This window comes from Puma concolor, chromosome C1 (assembly GCF_028749965.1).
Source record: "Puma concolor isolate L17-30 chromosome C1, mPumCon1.1.hap2, whole genome shotgun sequence".
NCBI classification, from domain to species: Eukaryota; Metazoa; Chordata; class Mammalia; order Carnivora; family Felidae; genus Puma; species Puma concolor.
In genome coordinates, this window is record NC_141674.1 from 164218457 (window position 1) to 164240410 (window position 21954).

At 39.3% G+C, this 21954-nt stretch overlaps 1 protein-coding gene and 1 pseudogene across 2 annotated transcripts in view; both read right to left on the bottom strand.

Moving 5' to 3' along the window:
- Positions 1–21954, bottom strand: part of CHN1 (chimerin 1) — a 206456-nt gene that overhangs the window by 23062 nt on the left and 161440 nt on the right. For both annotated transcript variants that reach the window (XM_086718934.1, XM_025927733.2), the window contains one exon: positions 1661–1745. In XM_086718934.1, the coding sequence (XP_086575060.1) occupies positions 1661–1745 (85 nt within the window). The remainder of the gene's footprint in view (positions 1–1660; positions 1746–21954) is intronic.
- On the bottom strand, positions 15684–21942 carry LOC147578542 (small ribosomal subunit protein eS6 pseudogene; annotated as a pseudogene).

Sequence of the window (21954 nt, forward strand, 5' to 3'; positions counted from 1 at the left end):
GGGGATTTATGCTCTGGAAACTCCTCCGTTTACCTTTGAAAACCCACAGTGTAGATGGTCTTAACGACACTACTTTGTCAACACCTTAGGTGCTCCCCTCCAGTTCAGAGGCTTAGCCACAGCCTTCCTAATGATGGTTTTTCATCCTGACTCCATAACCACCAATTGGAAGGATGACAGGGTTGTCCTCATTCATTCTCTGGGCAGAGACTTGCAAACGGGGTTGTCATCCCTCTAGGATAATGGGAGTCAGACTGGATCTGAGCTGAGACTCTCCTTGATGGACACCTGTGCACAGTTCAGAGTCAACACATGGGGAATTCCTATACCCCTGCGTGGCAGGGAGGTCCTTGAACGGATCTGGCTAGTGATGTATGCCTGAAACCTGATCATGCCTTAGTAATGCCGACAGAATAGTCACAGGAGAAGGGCTTGGAACATTAATGTGCAACGCATATTGTACCTTGCTATTAAAAAATGCACTTTAGAAGAAAAATCAGACCCTAGAAATTTGTGCACATAATGGGGGCAACAAAAATATTCCATGAAACATCATGCCGCAGGGGACTTCTGGGGAAGATGTCAGAGTGGGAGGATCCTAGTACACTTATTGTGATGAGCATTAAGTAATGTACAGAATTGCTGAATCACTGTATTGCACACCTGAAATTAATATAACACGTGTATGTTAATTATTCTGGAATTACAAGTTTTAAAAATCATGCCACAAAAGAAATGTGGGTTTTTACAGTGATAAACTTGACAGAATTACTACAGTTCCCATTTTGAAATACATTACTCTTAGTATACATTTTTAAGTGTTAAGCTTCATGCTAAAAGACATGTTAAGAATGTATTTTTTAGTTTTACAATTTAAATGGCAGAAATGTCTTTTAAATGTTTATTTTTAAGTCTATGTCAGAATTTAAAGTAGTCTGAATAAATGGCCAATTCTTGGTATAGTTCTATACAAATGAATTTCACATGATGTGAATAACTTACTTTCATAAAGCATTTCAATAAATTCCAGAGTTGGTTCTTCATGTGTCAATCTTCAAAGTTTCTAAATTTATATCTAAAAATACTATGGTCATATTTTATGAAAAGGATTTCGCATATTCACAATTTCAAAATGTCACAAACAAAATATTACTGACTAAGTGGTTTTTCAGAATTTGGAAACCATCTTTGAAGATAAATTCACAGATTTTTTAAAGCTTCAATTTGATTTTGCAAAAATGCAGTAAGGACAATCCAGCTTAACAAGCTATCCTTAAAATTCAGTTCCCAAGGCAACAATCATAGGTCCCTGTACACTGCTTAAAAAAAATCATTTTATAAATTTAGTTACTGTATCATCAAAGGCAAGAGTTAAATATAACTGCCTTACTTTTATCTCCTTTTATCAGACCTTTTGAACAGGCCAACTTTTTTTTTTTAATGGACTAATACCGGATCCCTAGTCTGCTGTCCATTAAACACAAGAAGGTTAAAGGCAGACAAACTTCCAATTTCCGAAGCGGCTGCCTGAGAATCTAGCCTACCGCATGTGTGTTAAAGGCAAACCAGGATCCAGCCCGCGTAACAGCAAATCTCCTTACAACTTATTCCTTCTAACTTTGTAACTTATGCAATAAAGCAAAAAGGGAAGAGCTCTTACCTGCACATTTCACTCCCTGAGCGATAAGACCCCACATGAAATTGGCACAGTATTCACACCAGTGTGGCCCTCTGAATGTATGGACCTGAAAAAGAGTAGTGTGTGACAAAGTGGCCAGAGGGGAAACATATGGACGAGGAGATTGTTTTCTGTCAAAGCACTCAAATACAAGCCATGGTTAGTACTGGAGAGGCACGTTACGGTTACATTTAGAAAACCCTTGAGTGGAACCTACAAACCGTTAAGATTTCTTTCAGAGCTTGATTTCCTCTTTGTTTAAGAAATGGTGACAAATCAGACCAATATTCTGTGATTTACTTTGGAAAACCATTTCTACTGCGGTTTTCCAAATGGTCCCCTTCAGCTGTAAGCAGCCTCATCTATGTGTTCTACAAATCCTGGCGCTTTCCAAGTGCTAATGCATGAAGGAGGATAAGGAACAATGTAGAGTGTGTTTGGGTCCCGTAAGGATTTTGTCAGATGACCCGCCTTCTGTTATCTGTGACCACAGTTAGGGCCACAGATGGTGAAGGTGATACTGAATCATCAAAAAGGGCCAGTTTCTGTTCAAAATGATTTGATATTTACTGTGTTAGTTAAGGGAAAAAAACGTATTTTAGAAATTGCAGAAGCTACAGTTAATCAGAAACCCTGAGTATAGTAATTAGGCACATGTCATTCCAGCCGCAAAAATGTTTTGCTGCATTTGATTCCTTTATCCTTAAGAAAGGAATCTCCAAAGAAAGGGTTTAAATGCTAAGATACTTCTAGACTTTTATGTATAAGAGAAGCCATTCTAGTTAGATGAAAAAGTACTGGCAGAAAAGAGAAACAAGGACTCCAAACCCCAGAATAAGAGAAAACAAATCTGGAATATTATCAGTAACACTCAGATTTCTGAGCACATATTGGCTGAAAATGCGGAGAGGGCACAAGCAAGTCACTGATCTGTATTTCAAAGTACACTGACTTGAGATCATGTCTTACATGTATGAGTTCCTCCTGCAGAAGACAGGAATGTAAGAGGGTGAAAATCACTAAGGGTGATGATTTGGCTCCAACATAAATACCTATTGCAAATAACAAAATTCACCACTGACATTGTCATTTTTGCTACTGTTCTATTAATGTATCAAATAGGTCTTAGAAACCCGGTAAATGATTTTTAAGATAATATATAGAACATCTCTTCAAATTTAAGATGCTATTGAATACAAGACTTATAATGAACATAAGGCGCATATATTCCATTTAGAAAAACCAAGCCAAGTAAAATATGACAAACCATTGATTAGAAGATAAATCCCAATTCCAGAGATGTTAAAATGGAAAAAAAAAAAAGCATATATTAGAATTGGAGAGAAAAGGTATATCAGAATTCAGAATACTATAATACTGGCCAAAATACCATAAAGCTGTCATGGAAACTTGGTTTTGGTTCCTTCCAAGTAGGTATGTGCCTGTGAGTCCGGTCACCGCCACATGAGCTTGAGCACAGAACATGTTAATTTTGAAAAGCAGGCCACAATCTCGCCTATGTCTTTTAAGGAAAAGCATCAGGAATGCAGACACGGTTGCTTCCGGATTGCTAATGATGCTCAGTGCCTGTAAACTGAAAGCATTTCCTAGGGTTTCTGAAGCAGAGCCCAAGATCAACATTCAGATAGTCTGTGAGGTCTTTGTGTTCGTCTGTGTTCCTCCGAGTGAATAAAACCGGATAAAGGATGCAATCTTGCTTTGCTTTGAGGGGAAGGAGCGAAACAGCACTGATTTGTATTTAAAAAGTTGCGTAATCATGAAATAGCTACAGAATCACGATGCTGGTTTTGGGGAAAGTCTTTGGGATTCCAACTGGCTTAAATGTTCCTGGATCTCGGATACTCCAGGATCACTTGACTTGGTGAGGTTAATAAACATGGACTAGAAGTGTAGAGGAAGTAAGTTCCAGTCCTGTACTGCCAGTTACCTCATGATACAGGATCTCGAAGTTACATTTGGGAGAGCAAAAACAGAGTAGATGGTGGGAAATAACTTAAAATTGGGCTCATGGCAAACAGCACGGAATAATGACGGGTTATGGCACAACCAATTCTCTTCCTCGCTGTCACAAAAGCAGCGGTGAAAGTGGCATCTGGAAAATCTTGGGACATTTCTTCACATTATATATTGAAGGATATATATTCTTCACGATATATACTGAAGGAAGGGTTCAAAGTGTCTGAGCAGGCTGGCTCTCTAACTAAAGGACCACACATATATCTCAGAACGCAATCTTTAGGAAATTATTATTTACACATTTCCTCCTTGGATGGTGTTTTACAAAGGCATCCTGAGCCGTGTGGGGCTGGTGGTGTTTTCTTTTTGTTTAAACCACTTGGAAGGTAGCTTTTACAGCTCTCCAGGTTCTAGAAAGAGCATGGAATCACCAGAAGCTAACTAAACTTCTATTTGTGTAACAGGGTTGAACTGGACTTCCTTTTGAATATTTATATCTAAAATTTGTACATCTTAAATTCTGTTTTATGACCTCTAGGACTCCATGACAAGGGACTGTATCTCTAAAAATTGAAATATTACATCCTTTTTGTCTTTTTCATTCCCCTTAGAGGTCATCAAAACGGTCATTTTTATTCATTCATGAACTTTTTTAAAGTGATGACATATACAAAGATAAAAAGGATATTGGCTCAAGGAATTCACCATAGGTTTCTCCCATTAAATACAGCGTGAAAATGCTCCAGAGAAAGTGCGAGGGAAGCTGGGGGAGGGGCACTGCTCAGGCTTAACGTGTTGGGTGACCTGTGGGGCAGGACTGGGGTGTGCGTGTTGGAGGGATTGCATTAGGAAAGGTATTCCGGGGGCACCTGGGTGGCTCACTTGGTTAAATGTCTGACTTCGGCTCAGGTCATGATCTCATGGTTTGTGGGTTCAAGCCCCACGTCGGGCTCTCAGCTGACCACCTGGAGCTTGGAGCCTGCTTCAGATTCTATGTCTCCCTCTCTCTCTGTCCTCCCTCGCTTGTGCTATCTCTCTCAAAAATAGACATTAAAAAAAAAAAAAAAAAGGTGTTCCAAGGAAATCAACGCCACCTGGCTTGAACCAAACAATGGGATGTTTAGAGAATTAAAAGGAAGTTCAGCATGGGCACAGGTGGGGATGACTGCACGGCAGGGTCGAGAGAGGCAGTCAGGGCCTTTTCCACGCCTACAGATTCATACTTTGCCCAGTGAGCAATGCAGGGCCACTGAAGATTTCGAAGGTGAGTGACACAGTGAGATGGGCAAGGCTGGCAGAAATCAGGTAGGAGGCTACATGTGGCAGTAGTCCAGGTGACAGATGGTGTGGGCTGGAACTCAGGCAGCGGTAAGAGAAAGGGGTGAAGGACTTCTGTGGGAGGCAGAATCAACAGGCCTTGGTAACCAACTGAATCAGAGGCACAGGAGAGGGGAAGAGGGCATTAACAGAGGGAAACAAAAGCAGAACAGGTTTGGAGATGAGGGGGGAGGGCAATGGCAGATTGAAGACTTCTGGAAAAGAGGAGGTAGCTGACAGAGTAAAGTTCCCGAAGGTATCAAATGGACGTAGGATCCAGGGCAGAGGGATTAGCTCTGAATAAGAGGAAAATTATTTTTCCCATTCGCCGAGTTGGGAAAAGGGAAGGAGGGCAGTGGAGGGCTGTGCAGGAGTGATGGGGCCTGGAGGCCAGAAGGCTAAGGGAGTTCACAGCCTATAGTCTCTGCATTAGAACAGAAGTCTAGTTACTGAGCAAATGAGGAGTTTGGTGGAAGGGGGGACAGGAACTGGAATTAGCCAGAAGTTCCAAGAAGCAAGTTCCTTTCCTGGATGACACTAAAGTCCCAGAGTAAATGTCAAGCACACTGAAGAAAAAGTGAGAAATATTTTTACAAGGGTGAATGTGCGCTACGTTTTGCTTTTACATGAAGTTTTACATAATCAGTGACGTTTAATTTATATCCTAATTATTTGCCAATCCTTGAGAAAAAGATACCTTAAAAAAACTAATTGCACAAGTTACGCAACTTAGAGCGGTATGACGAAGAGCTATTCCATCCAGCACAATGGAAGCGGGCTGTTCCTGCAGACAAGGCCCTAGGGCTCTGACACCTGCAGATGACTGTGTTCAATAGATATGGTTGTGTTAGGACTACCTGCCTTAAAATGACTGAATCAGAATGTATTCAAAATACAATCATTAAAAGGTCAAAAGTTGCACTTTGGGGATTTTTTCTGCTTAGGAGGACACTAAGAAAGAAGTGGGACAGAATCTGGGAGAAGGGAGGGCTGGACCAGTTCTCAAGGGGTCCAGGGACTCGGCCCGAACGCCCACATTATAACAGATGGCAACTCTTGTCCGGAATGCCCTATACTATAGAAGATACCGCTTAGGGATCAGCAGCTGGTCGGCATTTGGGGCATCAGAATTATTGATGTCTTTACAGCAGAAACCACTAGCAGACGATCACTAAGTGACGTTTTCATAGGATTTTTATTCTAAATGGCTCCAGATTCTTATATTTCCGAATGAGAAATGAGTTTGAGTTTCTTCTCATTCTCCAAGGCTGTTGTGTCAGCTCTTTCTCCTCCTCCTTGCCCCCCTCATCCCTTTTCCTATTCGCTGATTCTTAGCTGTGAATGGGGTAACCGGATGAGAACTGTGCTAGCACTGGATGTAAATCAAGAACATATGTCATCTATATTCCTTTTGAAGGCCTTTTATTTTTTTTTAAGCTTATTTCTTTTGAGAGAGAGCGCGCGCGAGAGAGAGAGAGAAAGAGGGAGACACCCAAGCCCCGACGTGGGGCTCAATCTCACAAACTGTGAGAACATGACCTGAGCTGAACTCAAGAGTCGGATGCTTGAGTGACTGAGTCGCCCAGGCACCCCTGAAGCCTTTTAAAAGAAAAACACAAACTTCTGGTTTCTTGTCTGTGTTTCTTGTAGGTTGATGGACAGTGGTCTTGAGATGCGTGAGGTATTAACAGCGTCTTATTCTATGACATCCACTAATCTTTAGTTACTGTTTCTGCTGTTTACCCTGTGACCTTAATGACAAACGCTGGCTTTATAAGGTGGGAAACTGACCAGACTATTTCTTTCTTAGAGTTATTTGAACAAATCGCTTATTATTTTCCAAAAAGAAAAAAAAAAAAAAAAAAAAAGGATTCCTTTGGGGAGAGTGTTTTGGTAAAATAATCCAAGAGAGCAGTCAGCATCGGTGTGTAACATGATCAGGGAGGTCAAGGATGGTCCGGAGAAAAGCAACCTTGTAAATTGGCCACAGGTTTTTTTCTAGGCCACCTCCAAACCTCTGGTACATCTTGACAAATGAAAGTGACACAGTACACGGCACGAATCATATCTTCATGAACAAAGGGCACTGCAACTAGTTTTAAGGTCCTTTTCTCTTCTGCAACTGGAAGAAAATGCAACTTTATGGCCATGACATTTGAGATTGCTTTTCACCTGTGGACAACTCCCTTCATGTTAACACCACTGACATCATTTAGAAACAGAGATGAAGGACCGAGTTAATTAGTGGATCCCAAAAGTCTGTCACAGAGAAGGCATGATCAGGACCAGGCTGAGAAGGGCAGACAGGAAGGGAGGGAGGTGGGTTACTGAGGGGCCCACGTGGCATAGGCTAAGGGTCGCGTGCCTCCTGGACACGGGCCTAGGTAAAAAGTGAAGTTCTTCTCAATTGGGCCTACTGTTATACTGCCCACACCCCGGCTTCTGTAAGAAACCCAGCGCATGTTCTCCTCAGGTTTCCGACATTTGCATCCAATTTGAATGTCAGTCATAGAAAGAGAGGCAAAGAAATCTATGCTATGGGAACGGACAGAAAATTTCAGCCTATCTTCATCACCCCTTCCAAGTCATAACACTCCCTCTAGAAATAAGCCTGAATGCAAACAGTCACCGAGTATGCCTGCAAAGCCTGCTGCAAATGTAAACTATGTTGGAGGCGATAAAAACATTTGGGGAAATGAAATTTTGCTTTGGGGGAAGGGGACTGACATTTGGGGAGGCTCTGGTGAGTCAGCTGTGCAGCCTGTACTGGGTGATGAAGGGAGAGAACAGATGATCAAAATCAAAACAAAAAGCAATGTAGGTAGATAGGCAGCTGAGCAGGAAAGGCTTTTTCTCCACCCCCCCACCCCCATTTTTATCTTTAGGGCAACCAGAACATAGTCTTTGAAGTAACCACTTTTAGCCGCACCAAGATGCCTTAATTTTGATCCAAATATTTGAAACTTAGAATTTTGGTCCTCATTTTGCCACTTCAGTTAAAGTATTGTGATTTACACCATTAAGTCATGAGCAGAGCGTGTGTGGCATTGGCCATGAGCATTAGCAACAAATCTATAAAACTGTGTAGTGGCTCCCTGCAAAACAAAAACAAAACGGAACAAAAAACAGTGGGGGGTGGGTACTCAAAACAGGAGTATCTTTAGTATCAAGGCAACACCTTCTTATCACCTCGTTAAATCTAGTCAGAACTACTAGTGGCCTCAAATTCTTTTGGAAAAGTCTGGAGCAGTAAGGTTTGGGCACCCACTGGCCACGGCAGGCAGATGTGCGGAGGCGCTGGACGACCTGTGAAGGGGCGCACATGCTAACGGCTTCTGCAACTCGCTGACTGAGCAGCACACGCATAATCTCACAAGACTTAACACAGTCCGAAGCATCATTTTGGAGCAGATGACCCATGACAGAACATCAGTGACCTAATGTTTCAAGAGTGAAAAGACACTGTTCAAAATTGAGGGAGATACAAAGTCTGCTAGACCTACGTTGGCCAGACCACGAGTCAGTGATGTCCCCTTGAACATGAGAAATAAGAGTAGGAAAAACAGCACTATACTGTCAGACCACAGTAATCTAGTCTTACTTTACTAGTAGGGCAATATGATAATGTGATAATAATATAATGGGTTCCTCATCATACAAAATACTATACAATAAAAATGGTTTTTATCGATTGGTGTCTAAAATGGCACCTTAAGTGTACAGAACAAGAAGAAATTCTTATCAATTCCACTCATATAATCCATTTCCCCCCAATTCTATGCAGGCCTTCTTCCGAGGGTTTAGATTTCCTTATGGCTTCCTTAATGATCCACCAGTCCTCACCCCATCTCCCAAATCAACACTCTCTCAGTGAGGGAGAAATATCTCTAAAACCATAGCTGAGTTAATTGTGGTGTAGACAAGTGAACTTACTTAGAATCACACACAACCATATTAATGCTCGAACATACACACGGTTTCTTGCGTCCGTGTTCTGTTCTCAGCTGCCAGAGAGGCTACTTAACACAGAGCCAACAATTTGAAACCTAGGAATCAGGCAGTAGAAATTATGAAAGCTGTCAAGGCATTCCATTTATTTATTTACTTTTAGTTACAAGGTACTTTACAAGTTACAAGGTTTACTTTAGGTTACAAGGTACAGAGTATGTAATAAAAAACATAAAGATAAATACAACCAGTAATTTTAGAACACTTTGTTTCAAAATATTAGTGTTTAGAATATCAGAAAACCCATGATTTTAATGTAGACTTTTTTTTTTAAGTTTTAGAAGCCAATCTCTTTCTAATTTCTTTTTTTTCCTCTTTCCATAGGAGCTTTAATGAGAACTCTACCTCTAAACTGAATCATGGTTAAAATTTAAAACTATCAAATGTCATAACCTAAAACACTTCACTTTCGAAGCTGAGTTTCATTCCTTGGATGAATAAGTTTGCATTCAAATATCAGTAGTAAAAAATCAACACCGTTAATCAATACTTCAAAACATCAGTCTCCTAAAGTTATATGATGAAGGTTTGATAGGAAAATAAATACATTGGTTGTGCAATAAAAATCACTTACAATCCAGAGCCGAGTGACAGATAATCTCTACACACACATTTTAGATGGGTAAACTGAACACCAAGAGACAAAGTAGCCTCAGCCCAATCCACATTATCTTATGACCCACAATTCCTTGAAGCCAAGACTGTCCCACATATAACCAGGTTTCAACTTCTCCTTGGCTTAGTTGTTAAGAATGTCATCTGAAGTTTACTGTTAACATACATTATATTATGAATGGAGGTATTCCTATCTATCAGGAAAAAGGTTAGAATAAAATGCACAAGAAATTATTAAACTGTAGTTAAAACCTTTTTTAAAACTCTAGTGAAAGAGAGTCAAATGTTCTTCGTTGTTTTTCTTCTATTTCATGGGTTACTGCTCTTTAATATTTCTTTCCTTCTATTACTTGGTTTAATTGGGTCTTTTTCTAGTTTTAGGCAAAAGCTTATTAATTCATTGATTTAGGGCCTTTCTTTCCTAAAATAAGCATTTAGTGGTACAGATTTCACGGTAAGCACTATTTTAGCTATATTCCACAAATTTTGATTTGCTGTATTTTTCTAATGTCTCTTCTGATTTCTTTAATTCATGAGTTATTTAGCAATAAGCTGTTTAATTTCTAAACATGTGGGAAATTTTTCAGGTATCTGTTTGAATTTAATTCTGTTGTGGCAAAAGGATATACTTTGTATGATTTCAATCCATTTACATTTGCTGACACCTGTTTTATGGGCCAGAATATTGTCTATCTTGGTGAATCTTTCACGTTCACTTGAATAGTATATGCATTCTGTTGCTGAGTAGATAGAATATGTCTGTAAATATCAATTAGGCCAAACTGATACTGTTGTTCAAGCCTTCTATCTCATTAATTTTCTATTCTATATTCTATCATTAAGAAAGGAGTTTCTACCATTGAGAAATCCACAATCTACAACTGCGGATTTGTCTATCTCACTTTTTAGTTGTTGCTTTATGTATTTTGAACTTCTGTTATTAGGTGAATATACATTTTAAATTATGTCTTCTTGATGAATTTTACCCTCTCTACTCCCAATATTCCTTGTTCTGAAAACAACTATATTTATTTAATATAAATATAGCCACTCTAATTTTCCTTGAATTACTGTCTACACGGTATCTCTTTTTCTTTTGACCCTTCTGGGTCTTTATACTTAAAGTGGGTTTCTGTGGATAGCATAGAGTTGGAGTTTGCCTTTTTATCCAATCTGACAACCTCTGCCTTTTAGTGGAGTGTTTGGGCTATTTCCATTTAAGGGAACTATCAATATGATCTGGTTTAAAATCTGCCATCTTGCTTGTGTTTTCTATATATTCCATTTGTTCTTTTGTTCCTTTTTCTCTCTTCTTCCATACTTTTGAATAAATTGCATATTTTTTTTTTTTTTTTTTAAATTTTTTTTTTTTTCAACGTTTATTTATTTTTGGGACAGAGAGAGACAGAGCATGAATGGGGGAGGGGCAGAGAGAGAGGGAGACACAGAATCGGAAACAGGCTCCAGGCTCTGAGCCATCAGCCCAGAGCCTGACGCGGGGCTCGAACTCCCGGACCGCGAGATCGTGACCTGGCTGAAGTCGGACGCTTAACCGACTGCGCCACCCAGGCGCCCCAAAATTGCATATTTTTATGAATCCCTTTTATCTCCACTATTAGCTTATAATTATTTTATTTTTTAGAGTTTGCTCTAAGGTCTATAATACATCTTTAACTTCTCAGTCTACCTTCAAACAATATTAAACCACTTCATGTATAGCGTAAGAATCTTACAACATTAATTCCACTTTCCTCACCCTATATGTATGTTATGCTATTGTCATCATTTATTTGTATAAACTACGTAATATTAATATATATATTTGTTTTAGTCAATTATCTTAAAAACACTGAAAGGAAAAAAAAAACATCTTTTACATTTACCCACATGTTTACCACTTCTGGCATTCTTTTGTATTGATCTAATTTTCCACCTGGTATTATTTTCCTTTTGTCCTGAAGAACTTTTTTTTTTTTTAATTTTTAATGTTTATTTATTTTTGAGATAGAGACAGAGCATGAACAGGGGAGGGTCAGAGAGAGAGGGAGACACAGAATCTGAAATAGGCTCCAGGCTCCGAGCTGTCAGCACAGAGCCCGACGCGGGGCTCGAACTCACAGACCGTGAGGTCATGACCTGAGCCGAAGTCGGAAGCTCAACCGACTGAGCCACCCAGGCGCCCCTGAAAAACTTCCTTTAATATTACTGCAGTATAGGTTTCCTGGTGATGAATTTACTCAGCTTTTCTTTGTTTAAAAAAATATTTTTATTTTGTCTTCATTTTTAAAAGGTATTTTGTGTTGGATATAGAGATCTGTATTTTTTTTTTTTTTAGCTGTTGAGGACATTGAAGATGTCACTCTATTGTTTTGCATAGTTTCTGATGAGAACTCTGTCGTCACTATTTTGTCATCTATATATAAAATGTATTTTCCTCCTCATCTCCCCTCCTGCCTTTTATAAAACTTTGTAAAATACGTAAGAGTACCAGTGACAAAGGAACATAATTTGTTTCTTCTGTTGACATATTTCCTTACATTGAAATGACCTTTAAAGATGTTAATAAACAGCAGTGTAAAAATCATTTCTCTTCTTTTTTAAAAAAATGTGCACTAGATTTCTGTGTATGAGTGTGCACATGTAAGATCCTATAAAGCCATAAAATTATAAACACATTATGAAGCTAGAATGTGAAAATACAATTCAAGAGAAACTGAATACATGTTTAATTTCTAAACCCCAGAGACTTCCTTCCCCTACACATTTTGATATCATATGGGAGGGATGAACAGGCTGAGGTAGAGTGTCACTTTAGGAATAAAACTTTTCTTTCCCATAACCTGTGTTTTCTCCTCTCTGCTGCTCTTTTCTCTTTAGCATTGGTTTTCAGCAATTTGATTATGATGCGCCATGGTGTTTTCTTCATATATTTTTTTCTATTTCTAGTTCACTTGTAGTCCTTGGGTTTTCATCAAAATTACTATATCTTCAAAATTATTATATCTTCAAATAATTGTACTGTCCCCTGGGCCCTCACCACTGTTCCTTCTGATTCCAATTACACTTTGAAGTTAGAAGGCTTGATATTGTCACTGATGCTATGTTAATTTTTTTTTTTTTTTCTTCTTTCTGGGAGCACCTAGGTGGCTCAGTGGTTAAGCGTCCAACTTCTGCTCAGGTCACAGTCTTGTGGTTCATGAGTTCGAGCCCTGCATGGGACTTTGCACTGACAGTGCAGAGCCTGCTTGGGATTCTCTCTTTCTCTCTCTCTGCCCCTCCCCCACTTACACACACACACACACACACACACACACACACACTCACTCTCTCTCTCTCTCTCACTCACTCTCTCTCTCTCTCTCAAAATAAATAAAGTTAAAAAGAAAGTATTCTTCCTGGGGCACCTAAGTGGCTCAGTCGGTTAAGCATCCGACTTCGGCTCAGGTCATGATCTCACAATTCATGGGTTCAAGCCCTGTATTGGGCTCTGTGCTGACAGCTCAGAACCTGGAGCCTGCTTCAGATTATGTGACTCCCTCTCTCTCTGCCCTTCCCCAGCTCGCACTCTCTTTTTTTTCTCAAAAATAAATAAACATTAAAAAATTGTTTAAGAAAGTATTCTTCCTTATATAAAAATATTCTTTCTGCCCTTCATTGTGGGTATTTTCTTTTGGTTCACTATTTTTTTCTTCTTTGATGCCTAATATGCATTAATACCATCCAATGTGTTTTTCATTTCAGACATTACATATACATATATATATGTGTGTGTGTGTGTGTATGTATGTATAAATGTGTGTGTGTGTGTGTGTGTGTGTGTGTATATATATATATATATATATATATATATATATATATATATAATTTTTTTTTTTAAGTAATTTCTACACCCAGTGTGGGGCTTGAACTCACAATCCCGAGATCAAGAGTAGCATGCTTCATGGACTGAACCAGCCAGGTGCTCCCATTTCAGATACATTTTTAATCTCTAGCTTCAATTGCTTTCCTCACTGCTGCCTCTAGTCTATTGCTAATTCAGTCATGCTACTAAGATGATAATGCTTTGAGGACTTTTAAACAATGTCTCATGCATTATCATGTTTTTCTACTCGTACTGCAGGACAAAACTCTTCTCAGCCCTGAGTGCATTTCAGAAATTGTTCAGCCTATTGATTTCTGGTTTTGTTTTTACATGTTCTCCTCCTTTCACACATATGTAGATAAGTACTTGCGCTAAGAGTCGAGAAGATCCCAATGCAGATCCCTAGAACCCTTATGTATAGCTCTGTAATTCCAGGTACAGTGCCCCCCAAATTTCAGCTGCTTTTTTGCCTCACCAAACTCCAATCTCTGTGTCTTCCACTTAGCTAGGCCACTGGGCTCTCTTTAGATTCTCTCCCCGGGTGTTTGGCCAAGAAACTGCCTCCAAACAATAAATGAAAACAACCTTATGACCCCTCTTGCTGAGTTCCTTTTTTCAGGTATCACAGTACTGCACTACCTATTCAATATCTGACTGTTGTCTTAGATGTTTTTTTCTGGTTAGTTGTTTAAGATGGGAAGGCAAATCTAATTTCTCCATGGTGGCCAAAAGTGGAAGTTCAGATTATGTACTTATTTCTAAAACTGATCTTTCATGTGAGCTTGAACCTGGGACTTCTCTGGGCTTCAGTTTCTGCACGTGCAAAATTAACTTTATCAGTAACTCTCAATGTCCCTCATAGAAGCTCAACTTCTTCAGGAGTCTTTTGTCATCATGCTCTAAGAACAGGCCTCTCCCAGCAATGTGTTACACGGACACCGTGGTATTCAGTAGGTTGTGTACTAGGATTGTGGAATTAGTGACCTCATTCTGTAATTTAATGTTGATGTTGGCATTTCTTATTTTTTTAGCTACACAGAATAAATGTCTTCTCTTTGGATACCAGTTCTCAACCCATATGAATAGTATGGAACTGACCCCAGTTCCAGGAGAGAGTATGTGACCTGGATCTAAGCCAGTCAACACATTCTATTCTCCTGCCCAGAGTTACTGGTTCAGAGATAAGCATATAAGAGAATTGGGCCAATGTCTGCCAGGCCCAGACTTTTTTGTTCAGTCTCATTGTGAGCTGACTAGAGTCTGAGAATATTTAGAGCTGGAGCTTCCGCAGGCCATCGTGTCACAAGTGGGAGATTGCAAATGAATACAGAGCTGGGAGGCAGGGTTCTGGTGCCATTTTAAGCCCCTAAGTCAAAGGATACCAACCACCACCAGACTTTTCCTACTATAAAGGAAATAAAGCCAATTAATCCCCTTTCATTGGGCCTTAACAAGCATAAGAGTTGGGCTTTCTGACACTTGCCACAGAAAGTCTCCAACTGTTCCATCAAATGGTAAATGTCAATCATGGGTTCCAAATAGGTTTTTAAAAAGACACTAATTGTGGAGTAATGAGCTATACTGGCAACCATCAAAACAAAATCTCATGCTTCCTAGAGATGGACCTTTTTTTTTTAAGAACAAGGGCACTATGCAAGCATGTCAGGCAGAGTCGTAAGCAGTGGTCTGGGTGTGGCACATATAAGGGCTGGGGCTCTAAACAGAGGGAGTTCTATAAGAGAAAGGAGTGAACTTAACATTTTAGGCCTGATTTGGGCAAATCCATTTGCACAGCTAGCCAAAACGGGTCATTTCTAATACAACAGACTGTAGGATATCACCTAATATGACAAGAATCCCTGGACACCCATGACCTTAAAATAAATACATTTTTTGGTGTTAATTTTTATGTCTGCATAACACTTAAAAAAATTCACCAACTCTATTTTTCACCCCTTTATGTTCATCCCCCAACATAAAAATATTTTTTTTTATTTTTTATTTATTTATTTTTTTTCAACGTTTATTTATTTTTGGGACAGAGAGAGACAGAGCATGAACGGGGGAGGGGCAGAGAGAGAGGGAGACACAGAATCGGAAACAGGCTCCAGGCTCTGAGCCATCAGCCCAGAGCCCGACGCGGGGCTCGAACTCACGGACCGCGAGATCGTGACCTGGCTGAAGTCGGACGCTTAACTGACTGCGCCACCCAGGCGCCCCCATAAAAATATTTTTTAAATGAGCACTTGATGATGTTTCGGTATAATACCACTGGGCTATTTTTCCTTTCCTTTCTAGCTTTCCTATTTTGCACCCAGAAGAATCTTAAGATAATTTAAGAAGAGGGGTTAAGAAGCCTAAAACAAAACAAAACACTACCAGCATGATGTTTGTTGGAAAAATAATTTGTAGTGGTTTCTCAGATACCAGTAGTACTAATAAAATATTTATGAAAGAAAAATCAATATTTTCATGTATTCACTTAAAATCATCTTTCCTAGACTTCTCTTCCACTTATGCATGTATCTCTTCTCTCTGTCCTTTGGTCTCTTTGATGAAGGCAATGATATTTTTGTGTTATGTACTAATTACATAAGAATACTGAATGCTGCCTAATCATGACAGTAAGTGTGCTGAGTACAGATAGTTACTGAGTAAGATGTTATGACCTGTGCATATTCTTCAGACATCTGCTTTGACCATCTTATTAAAGCCATGGTAGCCTTCACTCCCAAGGAAGACTTTCCTCTGAGGAACGTTGACATAGGGGGTCACAAAGAAGATGAAGTACGACTGTGTAATTTGCTAATTAAACAAGGTTTAAAAATTAGAGACATAAAATATTACATCTGTGTCCTACTGGATTATAAAATAAACAGAATAGGGGTGCCGGGGTGGCTCAGTCGGTTGGGTGTCCGACTTTGGCTCAGGTCATGATCTCGTGGTTTAAGAGTTTGAGCCCCGTGTCGGGCTCCAGGCTGTCAGCTTTGGATTCTGTGTCTCCCTCTCTCTCTGCCCCTACCCACTCACGCTCTGTCTCTCTCTTTCAGATATAAATAAACATTAAAAAAATTTAAAAATAAAATAAGCGAAATACAAGTAAGACTCAATCCTCAATTAAATGGAAGGGGAGAAGGGAAGTATGATACAAGTTACTGCAAAAAGTTGCCTTTAACATACCATTGTGACGCAGACGTGGGAAAAACTGATCCTTGAAAGTAGATTATTATGTGGACACAAAAAGCATTAAGAACAGAATTTTGGCAGAGGTGACGTCATCATTATCGTCATTATTATTATTGTGTGTTCTTCCTATGGGTTTATATCCTTTTATTGTTATTGCAATGAGAGTCACATGCTGGGCTGTTTCTCTGCTTTGAGATAAATTTTAGAGATGCCAATTTTTTTTTAATTGAAAAAAAACTGACATACAGTGTTCTTTAGTTTTAGGTATACAACCTAGTGATCCAGTATGTGTATATATTACAAAATGGCCACCACAATATGTCTAGGTGCCGTCTGCCACTATATAAAATTGTGACGATATTACTTTCTAGATTTCTTATGCTGCACCCTTCGTTTCCTTGTCTTATTTATTTTATAACTGGAAAGCCATACCTCTTAACTACCTTTATTTTGTTCATCTCCCCACCCCTCTACCCTGTAGCAGTCATCAGTTTATTCTCTGTATCTATGAGTTTCAGTTCTGTTTGTTTTGACTTATTTTTTTGATGTCTGATTTTATGTGTTACTTTTAGAAAATCTCATTTTTGACGGGTCTCGGACTTAGAGGAAGAAGCTCTGAGGACAGCCCCCATCTCTGGGAAATCTGTTCCTGGCATTTTTCTTTCTGGCTTCCTTCATTCTCTTGACCAAAGGTTTAGCATATTCTGCAGCCCCTTCCTTATTTTTTTAGCGTGCTGTTTCTTTAGACTTCAGAGCAATATGTTGACTTTTGCATTGGAGGACACATGGAGTAACAAAGCGCCGAATCTTGGGTGCTTTGGTCCTAGGTTTCTTACCTTCTTTGTTTAGGGGATTTCTCACAACATACTGGCGGACATCATCTTTTTTAGGGAGACTGACAAGACTGTCGATTCTGGTAGCTCTTTTGGGCCCCAGGCGATGAGGCACAGTCGTATCCGTGAATCCAGGAATATCTTTCTCTCTCTGTCTCATTTTTTTTTTTTTTTTTAACAATGATCAAGTTGAAAACACTGAGGTTGGCATCCACAAGGCAACCCCCAACAGATCGGCACCTGCTTTCCCCAGTCCTCCTTGGTTTGTAGCAGGCACGTCCCTTACCCAGCAACAGGCAGACATGGCCATGGATCAAGACACCCTGCTTCATGGGGAAGCCTTCTCATTGCCACCACTGATCTGGACCATGTAACCCTTCCATTGTTCACTCAGAGCATCAGAAGCAACTTCCGTGGCTGTTCGCTTCTCATAAAATGTTTGAAGTTTGCGTTCATCGTCTACTTCAATGAGTTTCTGGCAGCCCATAACTGGGAAAGAGCTGTTCAGCTTCACCGTAAAGCAGGCTACTGCTGCCGAAGTGCCGTGAAAAAGAGCTATTTTGATTTGAGCTTCCACATATAATGAAATCATATAGTATATGTTTCTCTGCCTTGACAGACTTCCTTTCTGTGACTGATGTAGCATAATAATTAATTCATTAATTAACCTCTAGATCTATCCATGTTGTTGCCAATGGCAAGATTTCATTTTTTTATGGCTAATGTTTTATTTTACACACACACACACACACACACACACACACTCCACCCCACATCTTCTTTAGCCATTCGTCTACTGATAACACATAACACATTTAGGCTGCCTCTATATCTTTGCTATTGTAAATAATGCTGCAATGAACTTAGGGGGGAATATGTATTTCTGAATTAGTGTTTTAATTTTCTTTGGATAAACACCTAGAAGCAGAAATACTTTATCGGAAGGTAGTTCCGTTTTTAATCTTTTGAGGAAACCCCTTACTTTTTCCCCAAAGTGGTCACAACAATTTACATTGCCACCAACAGTGCATGAGGGTTCGTTTTTCTCCACATGCTCACCAACACTTGTTATTTTTTCTAACTGATTCTAGCCATTCTGACAGGTGTGAGGTGATACCTCATCTCACTGTGGTTCTGATTTGCATAGAGATAGCAAATTTCTAAAACATTAAATCAGTAGGATGGACAAAAACACTGGAAATAGTACAATGTCAGGTGTAGTTTGTTGGAGGATCTCACATTAGGATATTAGTTGGGAATATGAATCAGAACTGGTTTTGGGAGGCAGCCAGGCTCTCCCTTAAGATGTTCAAAAGTGGCAACCCTACATTTTAATTTCAAGGCTGGCTTGAAGTTCCTTTTTTTTTAATTGCTTTTTAATTACATTAAAAAAAACCAGTGCACTTAGTTCCACCAACAGTCTCCTTGTGAGAAAGACAAACTTCAAATCTCTCTCCAAATTTTAAAGCAGCATAATCAAAAACAGACAATTGGGACCACATCTAATGATAAATCTAATACACTGTAAAGGAAACAATCAACAAAGTGAAAAGGCAACCTATTGCTGGATCATAAGGTGGTTTTATTTTTATTTTGGGGGGAACCTCCATACTGTTTTTCGTAATGGCTACACCAATTTACATTCATAAACCATGTACAAGGGTTCTTTCTCCACAGTCTCACCAACACTGGCCATGTTTTGTTTTTTTGATAATAGCCACTCTAACAGGTGTGAGCTGACATCTCACTGTGGTTTTGATTTGCATTTCCCTGATGGTTCATGATGTTGAGCATCTTCCACATACCTGTTGGCCATCTGTGTACCTTTTGAGAAATAACTATTCAGGTCCTTTGCCTGTTTTTAACTAGGGCTGCTCTTTGCTATTGAGTTGTAGGAGTTCCTTATATATTTTGGATACTAACCTCTTATCAGGTGTATGGTTTGCAAATATTTTCTCCCATTCCATATGTGCATTTTCACCACGTTAATTATTTCCTTTGTGCAGAAGCTTTGTATGTTTTTTTATTTTTTATTTTTTGGGTAGACAAATTGTGTTTTATTCATTCAATTCATACTATTTAGCAATGAACATGAATAAACAATTGACACAACAATATGGGTGAAATCTCATAATGTCCAACAAAAGACACAAGGACGTACACATTGTATGATTCTGTTTACACAAAAGTCAAAAACAGGCAAAACTGATACGTGGTATTAGAAGGGGTACTTTTGAGGGAAGGGAGAAGAAGTGGCCAGGGCAGGAGGATGAACTTCCAGAGTCCTGGATGTGCTACTGCAGAAGCTTTTTAGTTTAATACAATCCCACTTGTGTATTTTTATTTTTGTTGCCTGTGCTTTCAGTGTCCTATCTGAAAAATCACTGCCCACACCAATGTCAAGAAGCTTCTTTCCTACATTTTCTACTAGTAGTAGTTTTATGGTTTCAGGTCTTATATTTAAGTCTTTAATCCATTTTGAGTTGACTGTTGTATATGGTGTGAAATAAGGGACCAATTATTTATTTTTGCATATAGACATCCAGTTTTTCCAGCATCATTTATTGAAGAGACTATCCTATCCTTATTTAGTGTGCTTGGCACCCTTGTTGAAGATAAGTTGCCTGAAGACACATGGATTTATTTCTGGGCTTTCTGCTCTATTTCATTGGTCTGTATGTCTGTTTTTATGCCAGTACCATACTGTTTGATTACTGTAGCTTTGTAATATATTTTGAAATCAGAAAATACTGATGCCTCAAGCTTTCTTCTTGCTCAAGATTGCTTTGGTCTTTTGTGGTTCCATGCGAATCTTAGGATTTTTTCTATTTCTGGAAAGAATGCCATTGGGATTATGACAGGAATTGCATTGGCTCTGAAGATCACTTTGGGTAGTGTGGACATTTTAGCAATATTAATTCTTCCAGTATATAAAAGATTAACATTTTAAATTCCCTAGCCTCATAAAATGGCTATGGAGAAGTATAAGCAACGATGTGCAAAACTTGCGAAACGTTTCTTTTTGGATTATTTCGTGGCAGTAAGTAACCTTCCCCACGACCTTTTGCTCTGGCCTTGTACTTAAGGCGTCATAACCAGCTCCTCAGCCAGCGTTACAAACTGTAAGAAAGATCCATGGGGCCGAGGCTGAGGAGGTTACAATGCTGGGGGCAATGTAGAAGCCTGGAAATGCATGAGTCTTTGCGGTCCTCCTCACCACCGTTAGGGACAGAAATAAAAAGCAGAGTAGTATGTGTTATTTTTGGCTTCTGTAGCATCTGATAAGTACTATACCAAATAACAACTGAAACCGTGCCTACAGGGATCTTATCAATGGTCTTGTCCAACCTCCCACTTTCCTCCACGACTGCCCTAAGGAGACAGAGCCCTTGCTCTGCACTGAGCTTTGTTATTATCTTCTCTTGCAAGTGACCCACATTAAGAACTGGGAATTGTCTGTGTGGCTTTACAGATACATGTATTTGTATAACCTAGAAATATGTATATATATGTATGTGTGTATGTATGTATATAAAATTCACTTCAGTATTCTATTTGGAGGAAAACACTTATTCCTTTAAAATGTCTGTTTGCTCCTCCTGTAGGTATGACATGGAGTGTCTACGATGTTTAACAGTGAGACATTCCAGGCTGCTTTTTACACCAGTCACACTGCATTTAATTTCTTTTATAAGGCTTTTATGACTCAAAACGATATTCAAATTTCTGACCACTTAAAACGTGAACACAGATCCTCCAAATAGAAGACCGCATGATGATATCAGGAGTTTTCCTGCATTTAAACAACTCACACGAATCTGACCGAAAGATCGTAACAATACAGGTCTTAAAATCGTATAAGACGCATTTTTACGTTGAGGTGTCCTGCTGCCTAAGAAGTGATTTCAAAGTAACAGCAATCACCACCACCACCCACCACAACAGTCCCTCCTGTCATACTGTGTGCCCATTTAGTCCTTCAGCAGATGTTTCTGCTAAAGAAATGGGGCTGGCAGTGGTGCGACTGCTGGTGGGGATAATACAACGGTGGCCACAGTCCCTGACTGTACAGCGGACTGTTAATACAACTGGTTTAAAAAACTATCCCTCCACGGGTGCCAGGGTGGCTCTGGTGGAGCATCCGACTCTTGATCTCAGTGCAGGTCGCGATCTCGCGGTTCCAGGGGTGGAGCCCCACGACAGGCTCTGCCCTGACAGTGTGGGGTCTGCTTGGGATTCTCGCTCTCCCTCTCAAAATAAACAAACATTTAAAAAATAGATTCCTTCATATATAGGTTAATTCTTTTGAGAAATCAACATATTAAAATTCTGTCCTCATATGGGCCTTAATTATGGGCCTTAGTAAAGCTTTAACAGTGGAAGACAAAGTAATTATATTAATAAATCTAATGATCTCGATATATTTAATCAAGAGAATTTTAAAGATTTTTGCTTTTATTTTTTATTTTTTTTTTAAT